This window comes from Astyanax mexicanus, chromosome 11 (genome assembly GCF_023375975.1).
Source record: "Astyanax mexicanus isolate ESR-SI-001 chromosome 11, AstMex3_surface, whole genome shotgun sequence".
NCBI classification, from domain to species: domain Eukaryota; kingdom Metazoa; phylum Chordata; class Actinopteri; order Characiformes; family Acestrorhamphidae; genus Astyanax; species Astyanax mexicanus.
This window is the reverse complement of record NC_064418.1, coordinates 30,286,275-30,314,232: the sequence shown is the minus strand read 5'-3', so window position 1 is coordinate 30,314,232 and position 27,958 is coordinate 30,286,275. Positions and strand designations below refer to the sequence as shown.

The 27,958-nt window shown below is 38.8% G+C and overlaps 1 protein-coding gene across 2 annotated transcripts in view; it reads right to left on the bottom strand.

Moving 5' to 3' along the window:
* kalrna (kalirin RhoGEF kinase a) overlaps positions 1 to 27,958 on the bottom strand; it is a 320,295-nt gene that overhangs the window by 84,027 nt on the left and 208,310 nt on the right. For both annotated transcript variants that reach the window (XM_007253494.4, XM_049485020.1), the window contains exons 12-26: positions 24,568 to 24,737; positions 24,310 to 24,484; positions 21,229 to 21,424; positions 17,488 to 17,654; positions 13,299 to 13,418; positions 8,038 to 8,256; positions 5,790 to 5,939; positions 5,475 to 5,592; positions 4,761 to 4,876; positions 4,272 to 4,394; positions 3,690 to 3,872; positions 2,233 to 2,351; positions 1,386 to 1,452; positions 977 to 1,086; positions 628 to 697 (exon numbers count right to left, since the gene is read on the bottom strand). In XM_007253494.4, the coding sequence (XP_007253556.3) occupies positions 628 to 697; positions 977 to 1,086; positions 1,386 to 1,452; positions 2,233 to 2,351; positions 3,690 to 3,872; positions 4,272 to 4,394; positions 4,761 to 4,876; positions 5,475 to 5,592; positions 5,790 to 5,939; positions 8,038 to 8,256; positions 13,299 to 13,418; positions 17,488 to 17,654; positions 21,229 to 21,424; positions 24,310 to 24,484; positions 24,568 to 24,737 (2,103 nt within the window). The remainder of the gene's footprint in view (positions 1 to 627; positions 698 to 976; positions 1,087 to 1,385; positions 1,453 to 2,232; positions 2,352 to 3,689; positions 3,873 to 4,271; positions 4,395 to 4,760; positions 4,877 to 5,474; positions 5,593 to 5,789; positions 5,940 to 8,037; positions 8,257 to 13,298; positions 13,419 to 17,487; positions 17,655 to 21,228; positions 21,425 to 24,309; positions 24,485 to 24,567; positions 24,738 to 27,958) is intronic.

The window sequence follows — 27,958 nt, the reverse complement described above, 5'->3', positions numbered from 1 at the left end:
AAAGTGTGTGAAATTAAAATCTCTTTCAGCTTAAATAAGTGATGAAATACAATTAATTCTAAAATGTAAAAAAATCAGCTCATACAAAGTTATAGATTATGGTTTGGATTAGGGTTAGATTTTAGGGTTCATTCATGTTTTTTTCATCAACTTCAATATTAAAAGAAATAGATGACTCTCTGTGTAATACATCTATATGATATAGGAGTTTCACATTTTGAACGGAAGATAAGATACTTTTATTGTCATTGCACAGTGTAAAACAGAATTTAGCAGCAATTCTTAAGGTGTCGAGTAAAAAAAAAAAAAAAAAAAAAAAGAGTAACTTTTCAATGATATTCGTATTTTTTAAGATGCACCTGTACATTTAACTAAGGGATAAGTTCTATTTAACTACACAGGATGTGTGCATGCATTTGATCATTTGTGTCAGCAATGGGTGCAGCTCAAAATATCTGAATGCTTTCATTAGAAGGAGTGTCCACAAATATATAGAAATACATATAGCATATATTTCTTCTACAAAAATGATTCTTTATGGAGCTATATGTGGTTCTTCTATCGCATTCCTCAAAGAACCCTTTGTATCACCTTTAATTTAAAAAAATGTACATCAGCATCACTTACCCATGTGACGAAACAATGGCCCACATCCTCGGGTAGCTGCTCATAGTTAATCAACTCTTTCAAGAAGATACTAAATAATACAGCGACAAGATAAAAACATCAAAAAACAATGCTTAATCACAGGCACGAGTCATCTGCATATCACATGAAGATTTCAATCAGCACCACATTTACATACATTTACATAAGTTAGTCTTAATTGAAAAGGAAATTAAACACGCACATCCTTCATGGGAACAAAACATGGAAATAAAAGCATGCTTAGACAAGTAGTGTGTGCGTGGGTGTGTAGGAGTGTGTGTGTAAATCTATTTAGCATTCTGAAACAGCGTATTAGACGGCTTCTTACTTATTGTGGAAGTCATAAATCTCCTGGATGTTTCCAAAGATGACATGTTCTTTGTTGGCGATTCCTGGCGGGATCTCCTCCACACCACTCGTCATCTCCCACAGGTATGTCTACACACACACACACACACACACACACACACACACACACACAGGTTGAGAGCAGACACAGGAAATTACTGTCTGCAGTTGTCGCCACAACATTATACAGCAGGGCACAGAAATCAGGGATTCTGTGTATCTGTGGAGGCTTCCTGTGTTAGGAGGTGGAAAAATCCACTAGAAACCTTGTGCTTTCAGGATCTTTCAACACTGTAAATTATACAAAATTATGGTTTATCTGTAGTTAGTACTTTTGGCAACGTATATAACAAGAAAACAGAAGAAAAAACACACATACAGCTACTTACTTCTAAACACTCGTGAAGATCTCTGACATAGGCTTTTTCAGTCTGCAGCAACTCTGCCATAATAAACCTGTAGACACACACACAAAAAAACGCAAACAGAGAGAGGGTGTTTGTTAAAGTTATGATGCTGTGATGTACTGCAGTAACTGCAGTAAGATAATCATAATACAGTTCTTATGTTTGAACTTCATGAATTCATGAATAGACACAATGTAACATCTTTAGCCCTATCCAAACGGGATTCGTTGCCCAGGGGTCCTGGGTTCATTTTCTCTTTTATAGGGGGTCCTCTGTTTTTTTTTTTTTTATTCCCATCCGGAATGACCGTGTATGTGTTTTCCTCAGGCAAATTTCAGGCTGAATTTCCTACTGTTTTTCTCTGAATTCCGCGGCCATAAGGCAATTTTAGTCTCGTCCAGACTCAAATCCCTAAGTTTCATCACCTCGAGTTCAATAAAATAGCTGTATTTCCACTGCTACGCACTGTAATTACACTTTGGGCATGCGTTTCCACGGAGATCCACGTAAACACAACAGCAGGTGAGCTACTGAACATGATGTCACGCGACCAAGAAAGCCAAAAATCTTACTGTTCTTTTTCAATTGCAGTCCAGATGCAAGAGTTTTAATCACAGAGTAGAAGTGTGAAACATTTTTTACAGGCGGGCCCCTTGAGACACTAATCCCGTTCAGACAGAATTTTTTTATTTTTAATTAATCATAGAATTTTAAGGGAAATTTCTAATGCATGTTTTGCTATTTATCATACAGTAGGATTCTTAGTTACTAAATATGCTGAATAAAGTGTCTGATATCGATCCAGTGTGCTGTAACTGCATCCACTCACTCTTTCTTCCTGGCCGACTTCCTCTTCTCCTCGTTGACCTCATGGTTGGGGTCTCGAAGTTTGACCTCTGGGTCAGTCAGGCTGGCAGGAATAATATCCAACTCCAAGTCCTTATTATCCTGAGAGAGAAACACACAGGAATAAAATATTTATTTAAGTTCACATCAAGGGCTGGGTATCAAAATTCGATACCAAAAATGTACAGACTGAAATGTCTTGGTATTACTGAGTACTGTTAGTACTGAGTACTGGCCTTGGCCTTAAAAATAAATAGAACTAGCAGAATTAAAAAAGAGAGAAAAAAATCTATTTAATATAATTTCATTTAATTTTGTCAATGTAATATTTTAATATAATATTATATCCATTTTTTTAAATATGTTTAAAAAAACTGAAATGCATAACACAATATGCATGGTAAAATTATGTGTAGTTTAAGCAGAAGCAATGATTTTTTTTTGTAACAAACCGCTATAAACATGCGGACTGTTTGTTCCAACAAGATCCAGAAAGATGGAGCCTCTCATGATGACAGTATGAGAATGAGATCAAAAAAGTATCATTTGGGTATCAGTACCAAATTCAAAATGTCGTACTGTACCAGTAAAACGATACCTCACATTACAGTTTTTGTCTAAATGAGATAAGCATTGTTATACAGAACCATGACAGACATAAGTCCTTTACAGTAAGGGTCATTTTAAATGGAAATCAAATAGATATCGATACTTTAATGGAGTAATTATTTTGATTACTTTTTACTTCTACTTCTTACCTTTTCTCTATTATATTTTTAATATTTTACTTTTTATATATTTTTTATATTTTAAAAATAGGCTTTCTACTCCTATTTTATGTCAGCTTGTTTTAATTCCGGCTTCTCAGATAAATTTCTTCATCCGGAGTGAATTTGATTGTGGTTGGATGAGAAATATAAACGTATATCATTCCGACACCCTATTGGTTTATACAGATCCATCACACCTGCACACGTCACACCCACACTCCAGCATGAAGATGATCCGTGCAGAGACTCAAGAGAACTTGACCAAAATGCTATATTAAACTAAGCTTCTTTAATATATTTGTATTGTACTACGATGCATTAATTTCAAACGGACATACGGTATATGCAACTGAAACAGGGAGACACATTTTTTTCAATATAGTCATTATGGCTTTTAAAAAGTGTATGTTTTGGGGAGGGGGGAAGTGCACCATGTAGGGCGACCTAAGCTTTTGTCCTTAATTGCGTGTATTTCCTTTTCTTACTTTTACTTTAATACTTTAAGTAGTTTTGAAACCAGTACTTTTATACTTTTACTTGAGTAAAAAGCTTGAGTTGATACTTTAACTTCTACAGAAGTATTTTAAACCCTACGAATGTGAATATATCTAAAACCTTTGTGGATTTGTCCCTTTAGTATACTTTTTTCTGTAGACTGGTGCACGCTTACCTCGGAGCTGACCCCCAGAGCACTGTCCAGGCAGCAGCGGTACTGGCCCATGCGCAGGGAGAAATCTCGGTAGCGCTTGTCCACAGTGCTCACCCATTTCTTCAGCTCAGTCACGTGCACGTGGCCCTTCTCCACAAAGTTGTCAGCCAGCTGAATCAGCAGCTTTACCTTTTCCTTGGTTTGCTGGAACACAGGAAATGCAGATGCTGGCCTGAGTGTTTATTTATGCATGAGCGCCTGCGGGGGCGACTGTATGTGTCTGTGTCGCTGTGTTCATCCGAGACAGGGCGTGTTTGGAAGAATGGTAGTCTTTGTTTTAATCTTAATTTAGCCCAGCTGTATATTTGACTGTTTATATGGCTGTTTGTGTTTGTGTGAGCGTGACAGTTCATTTTAAACAGTCACAGGCTGCAGTCTTCACTGTGTCATCACTGACAAACAGCAGGACTTCTCTGCTGAGACAGACTGAGCCAAGACCGTTACGTACTTCGAGCTCTGTGTTAATGGAAAATCCCAGAGAGAGAGGCAGAAAAGAGTAACTGGTGCTCAACGCGGCTACAGCGAGGTGTCAGCGACCCTTACTTTGGCAGGAATGCAGAACTCCTGGTATTCTTTCAGCAGCTGATGATTTTTCTCAGGCGAGTCTCCAGCAGAGCAGTGCGTCGACAGGAAATACTCTCCCGCCTCCTGAATCCACTCTACTGCCTGATAGAACAGAGAAGAGAGTAACAAAATTTAAAAAGTATAATGTCAGAATTAGTTTTTCTTTCTTCTGTGCTCCCACCACTAAAGGACATGCTTTACACATGCCTTTCTGGACAAGCTGAGCGATACAAATATGGATTACAAATAACGATGATACAAAAAAGAACTATCCTAGCCACCAAAACTCCATAGAGCAGTGAGTTTTGATCAGTTTAAGTGTGTGCGATGTGATCAGTGCAGTCTTACGGAGTATGTTTAACACAGGTGTGTGTAGTACAGGCATGGGGGTGTGTGTTCAGCACAGGTGTTTGGGTTGTATTTAGTACAGTTATGTAGGGTATCTCTAATCTGCTTAGTGAGTCTCACCTGTTTGGCACTGCGTTCAAACACCACATACTGCTGGCACTGGTCCAGTCGCCGTTTCTTCATGGTCCAAAAGTGCAGGACTCTGTTCTCCCTCTGTAGCAGCTCATTCAGGATGGCTACAGGACAAAACACACACACACACACACACACATAAACAAAGCCATACTGGGTGCAAGTACCTGGCATTTCTTTAAAAAAAAGTTCTATCATTTGGATATATATATATACAGCTCTGAAAAAATAAGAGACCATCTAAAAATGAAGAGCTTCTTTATTTTACCTAATTGAAAACCTCTGGAATTTAATAAAAAGGAAGATGGATGATCACAAGCTGATCATCAAACCAAGCTGAACTGCTTGAATATTTGCACCATAAAGTTATTCAAAAGCAGTGTGTAAGACTGGTGGAGGAGAACATGCCAAGATTAAAACTGTGATTAAAAGCCAGGGTTATTCCACCAAATATTGATTTCTGAACTCTTAAAAGTCTTTGCATTATTTGAGGTCTGAAAGCTCTGCACCTTTCTCCTTTTTTCTGCAAATAAATGCTCTAAATGACAATATTTTTTATCATAAAATACGTTGTCCGTAGTTTATAGAATAAAACAATAATGTTCATTTTACTCAAACATATACCTATAAAGTGGTCTCTTAATTTTTTCCAGAGCTATATATTGTAACTGATCTTCTCCAAACTGGGCTGTACAGACTGACCTTTGACCTGTTGCTCAGGGCTGCGTGTGTTGCCGGAGGACGACGCAGGGGTGCTGACGTTATTGCGGTGGATGTACTTGAGGAAAACTTCAGCATTGCGTCTGGCTAGAGTGCACGCCTGAAACACACCATGGATTTATAGATTATAGCTGTTCTTAAATCACTCTGTCGAATAACCACTATTTGTACGGATTGTTCTGTTCACACAATGAACCAGTTCAGAACCAGTACTGAACTAAAACTGAATAAACAGTAATAAACCAGTTGCGTACTGAAGTCACAACTATGAAGGCTATGTGAAATCTGGTGCTCTACCTTGAGGAAGGCCTCTTTCTGCTCCAGGTGTTTACTGATGAGGGGAAACACGTGGTCAGTCTCAGCTGCAGGACCCAGCTTATCATGACCCCCACACCAGTCCTCATCTCTGCGGTACTCCTGCTCCAAACTCTCCAACACACTGCATACCTACAATACACCCACACACACATCATGTGTCAAACATCATGTAACATGTATATCAGTGAGTCAAGTCTCAAGTCTTCGGTCACGAGTCCAAGTCAAGTCTCATGTCTTTGGTCACGAGTACGAGTCAAATCTCATGTCTTTGGTCACGAGTCAGAGTCGAGTCTCAAATCTTTGGTCATGAGTCCGAGTCGAGTTCCAAGTCTTTGGTCACGAGTCACGAGTCGAGTTCCAAGTCTTTGGTCAAGAGTACGAGTCAAATCTCATGTCTTTGGTCACGAGTCCGAGTCAAGTCTCAAGTCTTTGGTCACGAGTCAGAGTCGAGTCTCAAATATTTGGTCACGAGTCCGAGTCGAGTTCCAAGTCTTTGGTCACGAGTCCGAGTCGAGTTCCAAGTCTTTGGTCACAAGTCCGAGTCAAGTCTCAAGTCTTTGGTCACGAGTCCGAGTCAAGTCTCATGTCTTTGGTCACGAGTCTGAGTCAAGTCTCAAGTCTTTGGTCACGAGTTTGAGTCAAGTCTCAAGTCTTTGGTCACGAGTTTGAGTCAAGTCTCAAGTCTTTGGTCACGAGTACGAGTCAAATCTCATGTCTTTGGTCACGAGTCCGAGTCAAGTCTCAAGTCTTTGGTCACGAGTCAGAGTCGAGTCTCAAATCTTTGGTCACGAGTCCGAGTCGAGTTCCAAGTCTTTGGTCACGAGTCCGAGTCGAGTTCCAAGTCTTTGGTCACAAGTCCGAGTCAAGTCTCAAGTCTTTGGTCACGAGTCCGAGTCAAGTCTCAAGTCTTTGGTCAAGAGTCTGAGTCAAGTCTCAAGTCTTTGGTCACGAGTCCGAGTCAAGTCTCAAGTCTTTGGTCACGAGTCAGAGTCGAGTCTCAAATCTTTGGTCACGAGTCCGAGTCGAGTTCCAAGTCTTTGGTCACGAGTCCGAGTCGAGTTCCAAGTCTTTGGTCACAAGTCCGAGTCAAGTCTCAAGTCTTTGGTCACGAGTCCGAGTCAAGTCTCAAGTCTTTGGTCAAGAGTCTGAGTCAAGTCTCAAGTCTTTGGTCACGAGTCCGAGTCAAGTCTCAAGTCTTTGGTCACGAGTCAGAGTCGAGTCTCAAATCTTTGGTCACGAGTCCGAGTCGAGTTCCAAGTCTTTGGTCACGAGTCCGAGTCGAGTTCCAAGTCTTTGGTCACAAGTCCGAGTCAAGTCTCAAGTCTTTGGTCACGAGTCCGAGTCGAGTTCCAAGACTTTGGTCACGAGTCCGAGTCGAGTTCCAAGTCTTTGGTCACAAGTCCGAGTCAAGTCTCAAGTCTTTGGTCACGAGTCCGAGTCAAGTCTCAAGTCTTTGGTCAAGAGTCTGAGTCAAGTCTCAAGTCTTTGGTCACGAGTTTGAGTCAAGTCTCAAGTCTTTGGTCACGAGTTTGAGTCAAGTCTCAAGTCTTTGGTCACGAGTACGAGTCAAATCTCATGTCTTTGGTCACGAGTCCGAGTCAAGTCTCAAGTCTTTGGTCACGAGTCAGAGTCGAGTCTCAAATCTTTGGTCACGAGTCCGAGTCGAGTTCCAAGTCTTTGGTCACGAGTCCGAGTCGAGTTCCAAGTCTTTGGTCACAAGTCCGAGTCAAGTCTCAAGTCTTTGGTCACGAGTCCGAGTCAAGTCTCAAGTCTTTGGTCAAGAGTCTGAGTCAAGTCTCAAGTCTTTGGTCACGAGTCCGAGTCAAGTCTCAAGTCTTTGGTCACGAGTCCGAGTTATGTCAAAGTTATGATCGATGTGGAATTGTTTTTATTATTTTTTATTTTCAACATAAAGAAGTGTAATTGTAATTGTATACAGCTATAAGGAAATAAAATGATATAGAGAAAAATTATATAGTGCAGTGTGTGACAGTCTATGAATAGGTCAAATAAAGCTGCTTTTAATCTGTAACTATATAAAATTAAAATAGTTGGCCTAAAAATAACAACAAAAGTTTTATTTGAGTGGGCAGTATTCTACAGGGATGGTGTTACCCATGTTACACTTCTACTGGTGTGTTTGTCTTATTTTAGTCTCAAGCTGGACTGAAATAACCTTCTCAGCCCAGGTCTGAAGCTAACAGCATGTGGTGCTCTGGTGTCTCACCTGTTCAGAGGTTTTGTAGAAGGCCACTGAAGCATTGACCAGTTTGAGTCTGTCCTCCATCTTCAGCATGAGCTGCTGCCAATACAGAGCAACCTTCTCAGCACAGGTGCGGATAGCTTCAGGGTCATAGTGGCCAGCCTGCAGCATGGCCTCAGCCTTCTGCTGGACCTGCAGAGCACTCTGATGTGTCTTCTGCAGGGAGTTCGCATGGAACAGAGACTGGAGGAAAAAATGGGTGAAAAAAAGACAATTTTTCATTATTAATTATAATAAAACTATATCTGAAACACGTATCTTACAGCAATCAGTCATAACATTCATAGAAATAGAAATGCTTATTTTATGAGGTCCACTGCAATGCAGTAACACTGACATGATGGTAGCGTGTTGTGCCGGTATGAATGGATCAGATACAGCAGTATCACTGCTGGACTGAGAACAGTTTACAACCAGAAATATACAGCCGACAGCGTCCTGATCCACTCATACCACCCCACACAACACACACTACTAACACACCACCACCATGTCTGTGTCACAGCAGTGCTGAGATGATCCAACTTTTGTCTAAAACTTGCTCTATGGTGATCCTGTGGGGTCCTGACCATTGAAGAACAGGGTGAAAGGAGGAAAATAAAATATGAAAAGAAACAGATGGACTACAGCCTATAATTATGAAACTACAAAGTGCTTCTATACACCCTGTGGAGCTGACGAAATCTATTTTATTGTTTATTAAAGCTGTTTATAACTACAGTGCCCTCCGTAATTATTGGCACCCCTGGTTAAGAAGTGTTCTTTGGGTTCTTATAAATTCTAAAAAAATAAAATAATAATAATAATTAAAAACAACAAAACAATAAAAATATAAGCTTTGATTTAAGTGCCTTTATTTGGTGTGAAAAAAAAATCATACATTAAGAAATAAATCTTTTAAATAAAATCATGAATGCCATAATTATTGACACACCTGGTTAAGAAGTGTTCTTTGGCTTCTAATATATATATATATATATATATATATATTAAAAAAAAAAATATATATATATATATATATATATATAAAAGAGAGAGAAATCTAAGCTTTAATTCAAGTGCATTTCTTTGGTGGGAAAGACAATCACACATTATCAAAATAAATATTTTAAATGAAATCATGAATGCCATAATTATTGGCACCCCTGTTTAAGAAGTGTTCTTTAGCTTCTTATAAATTCTAAAATAAATAAATAAATAAATAAATAAATAAAACAATATAGGACAACAATGCAAAAACAGAGAAAAATCTAAGCTTTAATTCAAGTGCCTTTATTTTCTGGGGGGAAAAAAACACACATTAATAAATAAATATTTTAAATGAAATCATGAATGCCACAATTAAGTGTTTGACTTCTAATAAATTCTAAAAAATTATATAGGTTAACAACACAAAAAAAAAAAGAAAAAATCTAAGCTTAAATTCAAGTGCCTTTATTTAGTGAGAAAAAAAAACACACATTAAGAAATAAATATTTTAAATGAAATCATGAATGCCACAATTATTGGCATCCTGGTGTCAGAAAATGTTTTCTATGTGCATTAATCCCAAACAGCTTGTTGGCATGCAGATAGCACCTGTATAATAATAACCAACAATTGTGGAACAGGAAATTTTATGACCAAAAAAAAAAATTCTTAGTCAGGATTTCTTTTATTTTATTCATTTTAGTTGAAGGCTGTTTTTTTATTTTGTTTCTAATTTTTTTAGAGTGAGATTATGCTTCTGCAATTAAAAATCAATTTATTTTATGGCTGTTAACACATTTTAACTAGGGGTGGCATTAATTTATTTTGTGGAAATTGTCATTAAATGTTTAAATTAACATTTTAACATTGTAATAAACAACATAAAAAGTTTGGAAAAAAATTGGATTTTGTAGAAGGTTACACAGGTTACAAAAATACCTAGCAATTGAGAAAACATGACCACCCTTTTTCTGGAATGAACAGCAAACAGCAGTTCATTGCAAAGCATCCAAAAGCAATCATCTCTGTATTGCTCTCAGCAGTGCTCCTATTACTCAACATCATCCAGACTCCTGCTGCCTCCCTTTTCCGTCCTATCCTGCATGCAAACCTTCTGCATGACAGATTTAGACTTTCTGGGGTCAGCCGGCTGCCCGTTTCTTGTCTGCTGGCGTGCTCATCGTAATACGAAGGATAAATCTAGCCTTAATAGCGGCTGTATGGATGTTTACAAGCGGAGCTGAACAGCAAATTTTAGTCCACAGCAGGAAAAAACAACAGCACAGCCGGAGCCGGAGCCAAAAGCCACAGTGATAAATGACAGAGCGTCGCAACCTTTGAGGGGGAGTGTGGATATATATCCAGCAGCCAGTTATCAGAGATTTCGAGACTAATAAAAATAACAATAAATATGGATGTGTGCAAACAAGGGCAGTGAATCACTGCTATGCCTGCAGACAAAATATACTTCTCTTTCCATGAAGAATAAAGAATGTTCTTCTGAAAAAGACCTAAACACTAAAATTTCAAGATGTCTCAGGGTTACTGATGCAAGAAAACAAACAAGGACAGAATTCAGAAGAAAGATCTAATGAAGAATTTATAGATAAGAATGAAAAATTTCATAAGAATCGGCATTTGCATGAGAAATGACTAAATTCAAACTTAATTTGCAATGTATAGGGCGTTTTCACACCTGTAGTTTTTTTTATGGCCCCGATCAGTTGATGAGTTCTTTACTTGAAGTGTTTTCTCCCTCCATTTGCTTTGGTTTCACACAGGCACAAACCTAAACGCACCAAAATCCAAACCAATAAACCACGCAAGCACAGTGTCTTCTCTGATTGGCCAGAGCTGTCGAGCGCATGAGCATGAAAGTTAATATAGTGAGAAGATTCTTTGTTTCAGCTCGGATATATCTGTGCGGTGTGCGGCTGCTTTAACACAGAATGCTATAAAAATCGGCTGCTGCACTTTCAAACACAGTGTTTTTAATGGGATGTGCAGCGCAGATGTATTAAACGGAGTCGTGTGGCTGTGAGCAGTGAACGCTGCACATACTGTGCTCCTAGTGTGTAAACAGTATGGAGCAGCAGAGACAGTGTTTGTTCATAGCAGTACCATATTACCTGGCTAGTTTATCAGATTAAACTGAGCCATATCAGCAGTTTAGCTCAATTTAAAAAGAAGTATATTTGATGGCTGGGTCGGATTGAGACTAAAATACGTTCTCACTATGAGCAAACCGCTCCAGAAAAATGAACCGCACAGTGGGCAGAGCACATTACAACAGAAGTTGGGGTCAAACTTGCATTAAAAAAACAATAACACCTTACTGATTCCACATTAATCGTTGGAGTTAATGCTTTAAAGTTGACAGCCCTAATAAAAACATGTTTTTGGTTACGCTTTATAATACAGCCTGCGTTTTAGAAGGTAAGTTTTACTTATGTTGTAACTTCTCTGGATGAACCAGTAGATTTTAAATACTTACCAGGTCCTACAGGTACTTTAACTGTATGTATAAATAAAAAACAACCAGGAACAAGAGCCTAAAACTAGGTATCTTTCTGAAACTTACCCTGTACTTTCCCAACACTTATGGTGTAACTGCTTTCTATAAATCAGTAAATACTAAATACTTAAGGGGTCCTACTCGCACTTAAATGCAGGTACAAATAAAGCACAGGAGAACCGGCAATTTCCCTAAACTTGTGGTGCAGTTTTCAAATAAAATAATATATATGTCACGAAGTGACCCAGGCAGGGAGACGAGGAGGCGGACACAAATGCAGGTAAGGGAAAAATGAATGATTTAATAATAAATAACAAGTAACAAATCTAGAAAATAAACACAAAGCAGGGATATATATAAGGAGCTTAGGGAGACGGAAATAAACAGGAAACTAGAAACATAAAACTAGAGATAAACACAGAGACTAAGGTGTGAGGAACAGAGGCAATGAAACACAGAGAAACGCTGAGAGACAAAACGACATGGTAAGGTGCAAAGACCGACGGAGGACAAGGTGGCAGAGGAGGGCTATTTATAGTAACATAAAACACACTAGAATTGGAAACACCTGGGGAAGGGGCGGAGCTACAAATGAGAAACACATGGTGGAAATCTACTGACAGGAGACACAGAGAGGCACAGGTCACGTGGGGAAGACACACAGAGACATGAGACAGGGCTAAGACGTGACAATATAATCATTTTGCCCTTTGTTCATGGCAGTTATGAAGGCTTCAATCTAGTCACACTGCAGGGAATTATTATTCTTATAATTTTGTGAGTTTGAAAAAGAAGATGAGAATTTGATTTATGCTTTTTAAAACTGTTAAGGGTGGAGTAGGAAGAAAACATATAGTTTGTAATGTCAAGACTAAAATACAATAGTATTTATATATCTTCAATAACACAAGCAGAAATGCTGAGATTTTAAAGATAATTTATTCATTAATACACAGAAACCACAAGGTTTTATTTTAATGGTTTATATACCCACACCTCACCTGACTTTTACTGTTCTTACTCTGTAAGAACACAGTACTTACTCAGTAAGTACTCGAAACAACAGACAGCAGGCTGTATTATGTAGTGTACAGTGTTTTACCATTCTTACTCTGTAAGTACACAGTACTTCCCCTCTAAAATTTTAACAATCAAAATTAAATCATAGATTATTCATAGTGAAGATTGTGTTTAAAAAAGTACATCTAAGATTTTTTTTTTTTCATTCATAAGACTTTTTTGTGAATCTGGCCCATGATCTGCTAACTCCAAAAAGACTCCAATAAAGTAGTGGATAGTCATAAATCTATCAGTAGCATTGTTATGCTTGTCTCTTTTATAGTGCCGTGTGGATTAACAGCTCTTGCCGTATCCGTTTGGCAGAGTTTCAGCATAATCTCTTCCATACAAGAACCCTGCCCTTAAGGCCTCGGCTCTAAACTCTTCCTCACAGGAGGCAGGAGTCTGATGTGTTTCTGCTTTTCTGAGTAAATACACGCATTTCGCTGCTGGCCTGGGAAAAGGGAGGTAAAGTACTGATTGCATTAAGGCAGCTCGGGCTACTTCCTGTGCATTGATTCAATAAAAATCTTGCTAATAGGTTCTTAAAGGGGCTTTGTGTTCATCTGCTTAAATGGGTTCCAGAGCTGCGCTGAGATACATGTGTTTTAGTGTATGCAATGGGCTGAGGTTGTGGGATACAGTATGTGAGTGTGTGTGTGTGTGTGTTGTGTGTGTATACCTCTATAGCCAGCTGGAACTGCTCGTGCTCTCTCTGTAGCTGCTCAGCCTCAGACAGGGAGCTGGCGTTCACCATGCTGGCATTCAGCATGGACTCACCGTTACGGATCCATCCCAGCACCTAAACACAGAACCACACACATGAGCCAGGACCTAACCACACACTCAGCAGCTCCTACAGCATATACGCCCTTAGTGAACTCTCAAGTGTTTGTTATACTGCAATATGAATAATACACATCAGTCTTTGGGGTTGTGGGAATTTAAGCATTTTCATGCAGGACTAATCCCCACTATTTGTTGCTTTTAGAATTTCAAAGCCCTGTGAAATCAGACTTCTCCGGAGTCCACAGCGGCCACACTCTTCACCTGAGAAGAATTCCTAAAGCCTAAAACATTAGTCCGACCTTCCCTCCTTTTCCTCCTTCACTTTCTGTAAGCCGCCACGCTGCCATTTTTCTCCATTAGCACTGATGTAAGTGGAGGCACTTGATGCCTGCGCCTGGGGACACGCCTTGGCTCTCGATTAGGGGCTAAATGAGATTACTAGAGGAGAGGGTGGGGGTGGAGGCGGGGGTAGTGGTGGTGGACACTGGAGCAGTAGTGGCCATCAGCATTCAGCATCCTTCCCGCATTATCTTCTATTGATCTTCAGTCGGGGCCATTGAAACTGATAGAACCAAAATGGCTCCATATGGGACAATGTAAACACACAGAATAGAGCGTTTATCCTGTTGGGTTTTAGTTTAGCATGGAGCTGCTGAAAATAACAAATACAAAATACAAAATCTCCCTTGCATTTATACACTAACTCAAAAAAGTACAGTTTAAAAAAAAAAACATGATTATTTTTGTCATTATAAACATACAGTATGTGTCTTGCAAATACCTAAAATGTGCAGAATGTCAACTTTATAGAAGAAGGAAAACATAATTTAAGTCATTTTGGAGCATCCAAAAGTAAAAAGAAATTTTGACACAATATCTGTTAACATGCAAATGTTTTGCATAACGTGTGCACAAATTGGAAATTTTGCCAGAAATATTTAAAAACAAGTTGTGTTTCCATCCACTACAGTAATGCAAAGATGATGTAGGCTACCGAGATTAGGAGTAAACAGGCAAAAACAGGCAAAACGGAGAGATTTAACTTTAAGGGACCTATGTTACACCCTGTGCAAAGCGAGTCACTATGCTCATTGCTATCTTACACCCCGCCAACGATCTATTTTCACACCTTCGACCTGTGTAGTTTCAATTTTGTGGCATATTGCTATCTTGGCAACATTGCTAACTTGAAAACACAGGTGCGCCACTGACTGAAAACAACCTAGGCAGATGTCAACAGCCATTCACTGCTGTCTTAGCAGTAAATTGTCAACACAGGCACATCCCCAACGAATGTACATCCCCCACTTGTTACACACACATGGACATGGATAGATCACTAAAATAGGGCCCTAAGACTTAAGTCTTTTTTTTTGCAAGACAAAAAACACACAGGGGCCACCTCATGAGGTCTGAAATTTCTCTGCTAACCCAACAATGTCCAACAAACTATATTTGGGAGTGCAAACGCACTAGACAGTTCTGTGAGAGCAGTGCAACGCCATTTTTCAGGTTAAATCTGGATTCAGCATTTCAGAAAGTAAGTCATTGAAAATCTTAGACAGCCTTAAGTGCAGGTTGGATCCAGTCATCCAGTGTCATCAGGGAATAAAAAATCCATTGATGGAATAACCAGGTCTATATTCAGTATATTCAGGTAGTCAGCTGACCTCATTCTTTCAGCACATTCTGTTGCTGAACCTAGACCTAACCAACTGCAGCGTTAACCCCAGATCATTTACTTAGTTAAATCCAGGTGCTGACTTTTTTTTGGACAGGCAGTGTATATTGGAATATTTAAACTTTTGCATGACGATATGTGATGATCTTAACCGTCTATTGTATGTTTTCTTCTTTTTTGTTAATGCAGCTGACATTATACTTCAATGCAGACTTCTATGCTAAAACTGCTACATTTGTATAAACCACCTGGTTTAAAAGTTTCATTAAAAACGTTATTAAAAAGTATAAAAAGTGGAAACATGTCCCCTGTGGCAGATCCTGCACAGTATATAGAGCTATTACGAGGTGCAGCTGCAGCTTTTTCGATTCATTTTAAAGGGCACACACTGGCTCCACTGCAGATCTGTTCAGTCACTCAAAAATACACATTTGAATACTGTACCAGGTTCTGGCAGTTCCACCGAGCGCAGGAGAGAAAGAGCAGAAGTGTGTACGTGGAAGTGGAATGTTTATGCAGTGTTTATAAATCTCCAACCACTGCAGAGGAGCAACATCAATAATTTACAGGCCTTCTGCAACGCTTCTGCAACTCTGTATGATTTCCTAGCCGAGATGCTGCTTTCCTATGATACAGAATAAACAAAGACTGCTAAACGATGCGGGCCTGGATTACTGAAGTGTATAGCCGAGCCGGAGCTGCGCTGGGAGATAAAGTATTAGCACCAGCAAAGAGGAGGAACGGCATGTTTTATTCATGTGGCCACACTTTAAAAAACAAACAGTGTGCTCAGAACGAGGACGGAGAGAAGCAGAACTAGCCTGCTCTATAGCTCTTTATAGCTCGCTGCAAAGATCTCACATCAGATTTACTGCGCTCCACTGCTGCTCTCCTTCCATATATGGATGACATAAGCTGTATGGATCAGACAGACCAGAAAACTTGCAAACACAACCTTTCTAATTAATACACTGCAGATATAGATGTGCAAATGCACACACAGCTTGTCTAGTCCCTTTAGAGGTGTATTGCAAATAGAATTTGACTAAGTAAAAACCAGTTAGAGCAGTGGAACAGTGTCCTCTGGAATGATGGTGCTCCATCCAGTATTTTTTAGATGAGCTTTAGAGTAAAGAATGGGGTTAAATCGTGTCTTTAATACAAGCTCTGAAAGCATTATAGTATTTAATTATTTATTTATGCTTACTAATAAAGGATTTAACTTTAGTTTTTGAACTGCAAAGCAGAAAATGTACCCAAATGTACCCTAACACACTACATTACATTACATTACATTACATTACATTTATGGAATTTAGCTGACGCTCTTATCCAGGTGATTCCTATTACAGAATTGGACCATTGTAGTGTTAGGAGTCTTGCCCAAGGACTCTTATTGGTGGAGCACAGCATAGTCACCCAGACCTGGATTTGAACCCCAGTCTACACTGAAAAAATGATAAGTAAAATTTACTTTAAAAAAGTTTTGCCACTTTCTGCATTTGCTTTTTGACTTTCCTTTCTTTAAGTAAACTTTACTTCATTTGTTTTTGCTGAATCAATCCTTTCTTATAGTAACCTTTACTTAATTTCTGCATACAATATTACCTAGTTATAATTACTTAATTTATGCAACATTACTGAAATTTAAATATTTTTAGTTAAAACACACATTCAAATATGTACATAATCTTTTTCTGCAGAGGGTGCAGAATTCGGCACAACACCGGCTTTACACGCGCGGTCAGTGATGAGAGCATTGAATCACCACAATAACAATATACTGCAATAAAAACAGCTTTTGAGTAATGTCTTGTTCTACTAACAGACTGGGAGGATTTGGGTTATCTAACGTTTATATTAAACTGCTGCCAAAAAAAATACATTTTCATAATAAAAGGACCCCATCGTAAGAAGTGCTCTCAGTAGACTAAATTAAAAACACAGGACCCAACCCTATTGAGTTTTTTTTAAGTGGAGAAAATGTAATTATACAACAGAATTGACATGCCAATACACAATAATAATAATAATAATAATAATAATAATAATAATAACCACATTTGTTATATTTTCTAAATATTAGGTGATATCTGATCAGTTTTATGTCATATGTACATATGTAATGTGAAGTAACATGTTTAGGTTGTAAATTCTCTTTTGGTTAGATTTAATAAATAATAAACAAAAGTACAGAAAAATAAATGTTTTTTTTTGTGATTAACTCTGCAAATGTTGTTTTAAGTCACTATAGGCTGGGCTTTGATTTATTTTAGCAAATGTGTCTAAACCCGCCCCTATGCCCTTGGTTTTAACCATGTTTATGCAACAGATGCAGCATCTGAAGTTGCCTATATTTGTATTGCGTGTGTGCGTGTGTGTGTGTGTATGTGCACTTTACCTGTTTAACCTCAGCCTGTAGATGGCGTAGTTGAAGACACTGCTCTATTCGTTTCTGTGTCTGTTCTGCGCTCATGTCCAGCTCATGCTGTTTCTCATGCAGGAACTCCAGCAGCTCCTGAACCTGAGTGGCCAAATCCACTTCTTTCTCCCCTGTCAACTCAATTCCTACATACACACACAAACACACATATATATAAAATACATTTAAGTGATTAAAAGAATGGATGATGAAAGTGATTAAAACCAGCGCTGGAAAAAGTACTGAAAAATTGTAATTAAGTAAAAATACCTTTACTTTGCTAAAATTCTACTCAAGTAAAAGTAAAAGTACCCATCTAAAAATCTACTCGAGTAAAAGTAAAAAAGTAATCAATTTAAATTTTACTTTGAGTAACAGTTACATAGTTACTTTTATTTATTTGATGTAAAAAAGTACAAATCATTAATTAAATAATTATTAAATTAAATAATTTGGACCTTTCAGGCAGTATTTGTTCAGACCACCGCATAAAACGTTTTATTCAAACTATTTGTTTTTTTTCCCCAGCATTTAATTTTTTACTCAGTAATGGGAAATTTTCCAAAGTAGTGAAGTAAATTACTTGTGTCAAAATGTACTTGACTAAAAGTAAAATTACCTAATTTAAAAACTACTTTAAAAATGACAAATTACTCATAAAATGTACTCAATTACAGTAATGTGAGTAAATGTAATTAGTTACTTTCCACCTCTGATTAAAACCACTATGCCCTTATAGACATGCATGGACCAGTCATATCCACAGGGTGGCAGTATACATCTACTTTCTCTAGGAAGCTGCTCTGGGTGCATCAGTGAAGCAGCTCTTCTGTGTTGAGGTCAGTATAGTAAAACCACATGGTGGGTGGGTGATTTATCATTTTCATTCATGAACATTATCTAGAAGCTCTGTTCAGTATTCCAGACCAAAATAACAGACCAACAATGCATTTAAAATGTGCCAAAATCAACAGTGAATTAATAAGACATGGAGAAATGAGATCTCAATGTACCCAATGATAAATAACACACCACAATTAAGTTAAACATATTATTTTTTTTTAAATAACAGAACTTCAATGGAGCAACACAAAAAGTGCTGTGTGGAGAACAGGCTGGGTGTGTATCAGAGAGAGTGTGAGATTGTCACAGTGTGATCTGGCAGGATGGCCGTCCAAAGCCAGGGCACAGAGCGGCTCTGAGAGGCTCCTGAGCCAAGGCCCATATGTGGGATTGAGGGGGGTGAGCGATGGGTCAGCAATTTAGAGAGAGAAAGCCTGTTTCCCATGTTAAAAATATCTCCAAGAGACAGAGACTCAGTGCCGAGAGAGAGGCTAAAAGGATTCAATGGGGGACGATGGAGAGTTGGGAAAAACAGAAAGATGGAGGGAGATGGAGAGTGGAGAAATGCATGGGAGAGGGGGGAAGATTTTGCTGTTTTAACCCAATTTTTCATCATTCTCCAGCTGGGGATCAGCACAGCTGTTGAGATAAGCCTGAGAGACTAGTCCCCCTGAAGATCAACAGCCCCACTGACTCACTCCACCACATGCTGCTAATGTCTCTTTCATCTCTCTTCATATCTTCACCTTTCTCTCTCTTCTTCACTTCTTATGAGCATGTATGATACTTGTAGATTTAAGAATATACGCTGTGTGTAAGTACACTATATGGACAAATATACGGACAATTCATTCATTGTTTTTCTAAAGAAAAAGGACATTAAAAATAATTGATCCTGCTTTTATTAGAAAAAATAAAAGCTCTAGTGTCCAGGGAAGGACGTCTACTAGACAACTACTAGACGTCTACGGGGTTGGTGTGGTGCAGTGGATAACACCACCACCTGCCAGGGAGCTAACATTTGGGAGACTGGGGTTCAATTCCAGGTCTGGGTGACTATTAGGGGTGGGCGATATGGCTCTAAAATAATATCACGATATTTCAGGGTATTTTTGTGATAATGATATATTTGGCGATATAGGAAAACTAAAATAATTCATTCAATAGTATAACAGAATAATCATAATGTGGAAAAATAAATAATATAGCATAAAAAATATAATGCAGCAAATAATATTGCAGAATATTTAGTGCATGCATATAAACTGCAAACTAAAACAATTATACAATAAATACACCTAAAGCTTCACAGTAAATAACAGACTAATTTTAAGACAGAACAGGCCTATTATCATGATATAGATTTTTAATATCATGATATTTCTGTGTCACGATATATTGTATACGATATAATATTGCCCACCACTAGTGACTATACTGTGCCACACTGTGCTGACCCCTGTAATAGGAATAACCTTGTAAGTCACACAAGTGTATAAAAGGGTCAGCTAAATACCGTAAATGTAGATTTTGTAGCAATTAGGCAATTAGGATCTGATTAATTTAATGACAAGGGCTTTATTCAGGTAAAGATGTTAGATCATCACCACTCTAGCTCATCCCATCCCATCTCCCATTGCTTTAGGCATTATTGGCAGAATTGAAGTTCTACTGCATACAAAATAACTTATTCAATGTAGATTTCAATAATAATTATATATACAAATCTACATCTCTTTATTTTTTCTTCTTTATTTACCACTACCTTTAGTGCACTACCTGTGCACTCGAATAATAACCAAATTGGGTTGATATATAGAAAATAGTAAAAGCCTTCCAATAGATTTGGTAGCATTGCATTGATGCAGGGATGCACCTTTATGTAGCTGAATACGTTCATAAGAATAGGAATAAGCAGTAGTAGGCATATTCAGTGACCAGGAAATTATATTACTCATTTGTTCACTCCAGTTTAGCAGGCTGCAGACTGTCCACAAGAGGGAGCACTAACACTTCAGCATCCCTCCTTCATTATTTTAATGAAAGAGAGATGCTGCATATTTATGTGGTACAAGCTGATTGAGTTGTTTAGATGGCTCAGTTTTTTTTAGTTGTTCTTGATGTCACAGACTGGACAGGGTCATGTGACTAAACATGCAGTATTATGGTTTAATGGGGACAGTAAATAAACACACTCATTTGGTTAGATGTTCTGTTTTTCTACCCGATCAAATGCCGGATCGAATTATGGATTCTTTCTAGAACTTGTTCATTAATACCATTTTTTTAATGCTGATTTCACAAATATAGTCAAGAAAAACACTTCAATGTCCGTATGACTGGTATTTGAATGCACTGGGTTTTTTAAACTCTTGAAGCACAACTCTAAAATATCTTTCACATTGACATCTTAAAATTGGCAAACTTTCCAAAACACATAAATGCAAGACAAACATATAAGCATATAAGAATGTCTTTGCTTTTAACAGTGAGTTTTTGCAAACATCATGTTTTCCCACAGGCAAAACCAGCTCGGATCTGGAATTCATTATTTGGACACGTCACTGACCATAAAATAAAGAATGACTTCATAGTTCTACTAAAAGGACAGAAATCCATACCAGATAGATATGCATACAATCTAATGAATGTGATATTGATATACTGTATGTTCAGCACTATACCGTACATTATGTAAGTGTTCCATTTGTCCTGGTTGACTAAGGCTACGTTCACATTACAAGCCACATTGCTCAAAAATCAGATTTTTTTGCTCAGATCAGATTTGGCTATTGTGACGGTTCACATTCACATATGTAAGTGACCTGCATCTGTGTGTAATGTGAACAAATCTGTCCCTGAAACATTGATACCCACCTGAAGCCTGGACTTCCATGATATACTGGTGTAGATCCTGGCCTTGCTGGATGACCTCGTAGGTCATGTTGGTCATGGCCACTTTTCTCTCGGCGTGTCGCTGAAGCCTCTGCTCCACGAGACTGGGCTCTTCTGCGTTAAACTCGCTCACCTGCCGCATCAAGTCCTCATTCCACGCATCCAGTTCTGCAGTCACCTGCCGGAAGTCAAGTCAGACAAAAAGAGTAAGAAACATACCTCAATCCTTTAAGACACTTTAAGACAAGCATTAATTAATATATTAATGAAGACATGGTAAAACTGTTGGGGAAAAAAAACTTCATGTTTTCATTTAAGACAAGACAAGACAAGACAAGACAGGTATATTAACCATCATTGTGTTGGACACACAGATGGAATGTGACCTCTGCAGCCAACTTTGAACAACCCATACGTGCAGTAAACACACACATACTGATACACACAAACAAAGTGATGTGAGAACATGTGCCCCTAGTGGTGGGTAACTATCATTGCAACACCAGGGGGCCACACATTGTAATACATAAGGTGCACCAGAGTATAAGGCTAAAAGGACAGAAATCCATGGATGGATGGATGGATGGATGGATAGATAGATAGATAGATAGTTGTCTTCAGTGTTAGTTTGTCGGTTCTTGTACGTGTCTACGTCTGTTTCGGCTGTGTTTCTGTTAGTTCTCTTAGATCCTGTTTTTGTCTCATTTTTTGCTGTTGCCTTTAAAGATTACTTGCGTGTGCGTCCTCTTCTCGTCCTTCCTTGCTGCAGCGTTACACACGTGATACAAATAAAATACAACAAACAAAGCACAAATAATGCAACCAGCTGTAGCCTGTTGCAGTAATCATCTGTGCCTCCAAAAAAATGAAATATTATTTGTCTTTAAACCAAAGGCTGGCGATAGCATCTTCATCTTTTTTCTTCTTTTCCTTTTTTTTATCGCTGACGTCTTTATATGGTGCTCCCAGGGCTTGAAACACTGATCACAGAATTCTTCAGTAAGAAACACTCTTTGAACAGAGCATACAGGATTTCACAGCACACTTTTCAGAAGAGGATTACCATGAGTCAGCTAGCACGGCTTCACACGTTATCTGATTCCACACATCAAAGACGTATTTCCCCCGAAACCCAAACATAAAGACACACACCCAACTTTAATCCATATTTCTTAGCAGGGGCCCACTGATACTCCGCTGTCTGACCAGTTTTCAGGCTCCAACAACATCAGAGTTACTGATATTAGAGAAAAGCCTCTGGAAGAATCATGCTTTGTGAATGTTACATGATGTGAAAAAAAAAAAAAACATATTCAGCAATAGGCTGATATCTAACACCAAAATGTATTATACAACATGCTGTTGTATTTTTTTAATGATTAGGGTTTATGGTTATTTGTAAGTAGCTTCATTTAAACAACTGGTAAAATGTTTTAAAACACCCCAAATATTTTAAATGGTCTTTGATGGCAGTGTTGCTGCGTCCAGGTACACTTGCTTTTCCTGTTTTGCTATCTTGGCAATGATTTATGTTACTGTTACTCCATCTGTCCAACCTGCTGCTCCAAAAAATAGATCCAGTGTTTAGGTGGGCTACAAGTCGTGTCATGTAAATGAGTTATCACACAAGCTACTTACTCTACTGACTCACACTGACTCTACTGACTCACACTGACTCTACTGACTAGAACTGACTCTACTGACTCATACTGACTCAAACTGACTCATACTGATTCGAAATGACTCTACTGACTCATACTGACTCGAAATGACTCTACTGACTCGAACTGACTCATACTGACTCATACTGACTTATATTGACTCGAACTGACTCTGCTGACTCACACTGACTGTACCGACTCACACTGACTCCACCGACTCACACTGACTCCACTGACTCACACTGACTTATACTGACTCACACTGACTTATACTGACTCTACTGACTCACACTGACTAATACTGATTCACACTGACTATACTGATTCACACTGACTATACTGATTCACACTGACTATACTGACTCACACTGACTATACCGACTCACACTGAGTACTACTGACTCACACTGACTCTACCGACTCACACTGACTCTACCGACTAACACTGACTCTTCTGACTCACATTAACTCTACTGACTCACACTGACTCTACTGACTCACACTGACTCTACTGGCTCACAATGACTTTACCGACTCACACTGACTCTACTGGCTCACAATGACTTTACTGACTCACACTGACTCTACTGACAGTACTGAATAATACATTCTTCAGTGCAAGTGTTTATTTGTACAGGAGCACCTCCGCTGTGCAGCGCCCTCTGTTGAAGACGTATGATGTTATGTTTTGACGGTTCCACTAAAACTGGTGGAAATGTGGGCTGGTTCACTGAAAACACCACAGTTTTTATAAGCCTGAATGGAACTGGTTCAAGGAACCAGAGTTCTTTTGGTAGAGAAGTTTGTGTTTTCACTGCATGGATGGGTTAAAGGCAGAGGGCACATTCCTGTTGACTATGTGAATTCAGTAAAAGTATGGTCTTGTCTTGTCTTGTCTTGTCTTATCATTCTTTTTTTTATATAATTTTATTTCTAATTTGTCCCAATTTACACAGCCAATTACCCAACCCACTCATTAGGACTCCCCCTATCACTAGTAATGCCCCAGCACACCAGGAGGGTGAAGACTAACACATGCTTCCTCTGATACATGTGAAGTCAGCCACCGCTTTATTTCGAGCTGCTGCTGATGCAGCATTGCTGAGCAGCCAGTGTGCTTGGAAGAAAACGCTGCGACTTGGTTCCGATACATCAGCTCACAGACGCCCTGTGCTGTGGACATCACCCTAGGAGTGATGTGGGGAGAGAGCGCCATCTACCCACCCGGAGGGAGCAGGGCCAATTTTGCTCCCTCTGAGTGCCGGCAGCTTGATGGCAAAGCTGCGTGAGCGGGGGTTCGAACCTGCGACCTCTTGACTTGTCATTCTTAACATTAGCTCTGAACATCTACTAAATATCATGTCTGATTCAACATTTACGTCAGCTAGGCCTTACTCCTCACCTCAATGGTGTACTGCTCAAAGATACGTAGCTGCAGAAAGATGTCCAGCTTGATCTTCCTCTCGTGAAAGAGCTCCTCCATCTGACCCTGAGCTTCATCCAGCTGCTGCAGCACGCTCTCAATGTGGGCGATAGAGCTGTTATGGGGCATCTTATTACTGCTCATGGCTGAGTCTCTGTGGCAGAAAGGGGAGAGATAGTGTTATCACCTGTGTTCAGAGTGTGTGATTCTGAGTGTGTGGGGGGTGTTGAGTCCAACCTGAGTTGCTGAATGAGGTCCTCCCCCTCTTTAATAACGTTGAGCGTGGCCTCCAGTGTGGCGGTCTGCTGCTGCTGGAACTGTTTGATAAGCTCCTGTACCGAATCCACAGAGTCTGAACACACTTCCTCCAACAGCTCCTTCTGCAGATCCTCCATCCATGTCCACAGCTGCAAACACACACACACACACACATACTCATATTTAAATATAGTAACAAATTAACTCAGGTAGTTACCTCTAGTTGTATCTTGTGGCTAAAGGCTAAAAAAAAGCACCAGAATATTCATGTGGTTTCTAATCATTACGGAGACATCAGGTCCCCACAAAGATAGCACATCCAAGAAAAAATACACACACACACAGGTTGGTGTTATTGTACGATTACATGCCAAAAGTCCTGGGACATCAGTATGTACTGTATATTGATCATGGAAAAAGTGCTAGAAAAAGATGTTTGGTAGCACCTTATTGAAAGGCACCTTATTGTACATGCATAGTAAAAACAGCAGCAATTGTCCCCATACACATAAAACTGTCTAACACCTGGTCCTCACAAGGTCCTAAAACAAGCACACACACACAAAGACACACACACACACACACACACAAACCCTTTCAGACACACTCATACTTAAATCTAGAAACTAGTTAACTCAGGTAGTTACCTCTAATTGTATCTTGTGGCTAAAAAAACATCTGAACATTCACGTGTTTTTTAATCATTATGGAGACACCGGGTCCCCACAAAGTTAATAAATCATAGTATACATACACATATGTTGGTGTTTTTGTACGATTACATGCCAAAAGTCATGGGACACCAGTATGTACTGTAAATTGATCATGAAAAAAGTGCTAGAAAAAGATGTTTGGTAGCACCTTATTGAAAGGCGACTTATTGTACATGCATAGTAAAAACAGCAGCAATTGTCCCCATATACACACAAAACTGTCTAACACCTCACAAGGTCCTCACAAGGTACTAAAACAAGTACACACACACACACTTTCAGATACAGGCCAAGCAACAGCACTGTCTTTATTTAGGAACACAATCAATTTCACAGTCACGTAGCCTCTGTGTGTTTCCATTATTAGAAGCAGCCTAAAAATACATTTTGCCCATTGCTCAAACTGCTAGTCTGCTGAATTTTTCACAGTGAAAGATTAGGCCGAGTTAAATATTGCAGGGAGCAGGAGGATTGAGCACACAATCACCCGGGAACACCTGGAGAGCAGAGAGGAAATCAGCACATTAAACTTCAGCCAGGCTTAAAGAGAATTACACACAGGCTTCTGTTATAGCTGCTATCATCACACTCACAAACACACAAGCAAGCAGAGCCGTCAGCACATCAGAGAGCAAGCACTAAGAAACAGAGCATAGATCATGTGTATCTGTGTGTGTATGTGTGTGTACCTATGTGTTCTTGTACTACTATCACTTTGAGGACCAAGACTGTGTCCTCCTTAAACATGAACAGCTAGGTTTAGTGAGGTCCTCATTTGTAAATATGCTGCTTTACAGAAACGCAATTTTCTTTAGGAAGAATGAAAAGTTTTAGATCTTGGTTTAGGTTTAGACATAAGTTTAGTGTCAGATTGGGGACATAAAGTTTAAGAATTAGGTTAGGAGTTAGATTCAGATATTAGTTACAGTTAGGATGTGGTTAAACAGGTTAAATACACAAATCAATGGTGCGTGTGTGTGTGTGTGTGTGAATTGAAAGAAAGAATGTAAAAGGAAAAGAGAGAGTGAGAGAGAGTGGAGGAAATTGGTGGAGAGAGAGAAAGGTCAAGGTTAAGAGGAAAAAGAAAGATTGAGAGAGGGAGTACAAGATGGAAGGAGAAGCTGAAAACATAATGAAAAGAGAGAAAGGTGTAGACAGAGAGGTTAAAGAAATGAATAAAGAAAATTAAAAATAAAGATGGGAAAGAGAAGGAGGAAGAATAGATGGAGAGAGAGAAGGGTCAAGGTTAAGAGCAGAAAAAGAGGTTGAGAGAGAGGGAGTAAAAGATGGAAAGAGAAATTGAAAAAGATCATGAAAAGAGAGAGAGGTGTAGACAGAGGTAAAGAGATGAATACAGAAAAGGAAAAAGAGTGATAGGAAACAGAAAGAGAGAGAGAGAGTGGGTGAAAGGGTAAGTATTACAGAAATTTAATAAAAGGGATAGAAAAAAGATTGAGAGGGAGAAAGAAACGGAGAAAGAGCAAGTGAGAGTGAAATGGAAAGAGAGAGTGCTACAGAGAGTGTGGGGGAAAAGTGCATAGGGCGTACAGTATGTGTGTGAGAGTGAGAGAAAAAGAGTGACAGGGTGTTAGAGAGAGTAAGAGACAGGGAGAGAGAGTGACAGAAAGAGCAGTAGAGAGAGAAAGAATGAGTCGGAGAGTTAATGAATAGAGAATGACAGAATGAAAAAGAGAATACAAAAGAGAAAGAGAGAAAAGCAGTTACAGAGTGTGTGTGAGAGAGAGAAGAAACAAAGAGATGAAGAAGGAGAAAGAAGTGGATAATAAATCATAGAACATATTGTTGCTGTCCACTGAAAAACAAGTTTCTCCATTTTTGTCGATTTTTAGTTTACTACAAAATTTGAATACACAAACTGTCCCTTACACTGCTTCCACAATGACTTGAAATAAACTTTTTTTTATTTTGACATCCAATGAAAGTTAAGACGTGAGACCATCCACCATATTTACTTATTTCTGTACTGTAATATTTACTATTATATTGACATAAATATATTGATTCTTAATGATACATCTTATATATCTTTCACTTCTATCAATGTAACTTTAACATGCTTGTGTGACTATTTTACTTATTTCCTTTACTGATCAATCAATCTTTTAATATTACTAGTTTGTTCTCTCTCTAAACTTTATTTTTATTTATTTATTTATTTAATTTGTGTTATTATTATATTCTAATATCTGTTTACTTGTATTATGAATTGCTCTGGCAATAGTGTATGTAATTACATTCATGCCAATAAATCACCACCGAACTGAACTGAACTGAACTGAGACAGAGAGAGATGGAAAGAGAGAGAGAGTGAGGGACAGATGGAGAGAGAGAAAGAGATGGAAAGACAGAGAGACAGTAAGAGACAAATGGAGAGAGAGAGATGAAGAGCGAGAGAGAGAGAGAGAGAGAGAGAGAGAGAAAGAGAGATAGAAAGAGGAAGAGACAGTGAGAGGGAGAGATAGAGAAAGAAAGAGAGATAGAGAGGGAGAATAAGGGATGGAAAGAGAGAGAGACAGTGAGAGAGATGGAGAGACAGAGAGCGAGAGAGAATAAGGGATGGAAAGAGAGAGAGACAGTGAGAGAGATGGAAAGAGATGGAGAGAGACAGAGAGAGAGAGAATAAGGGATGAAAAGAG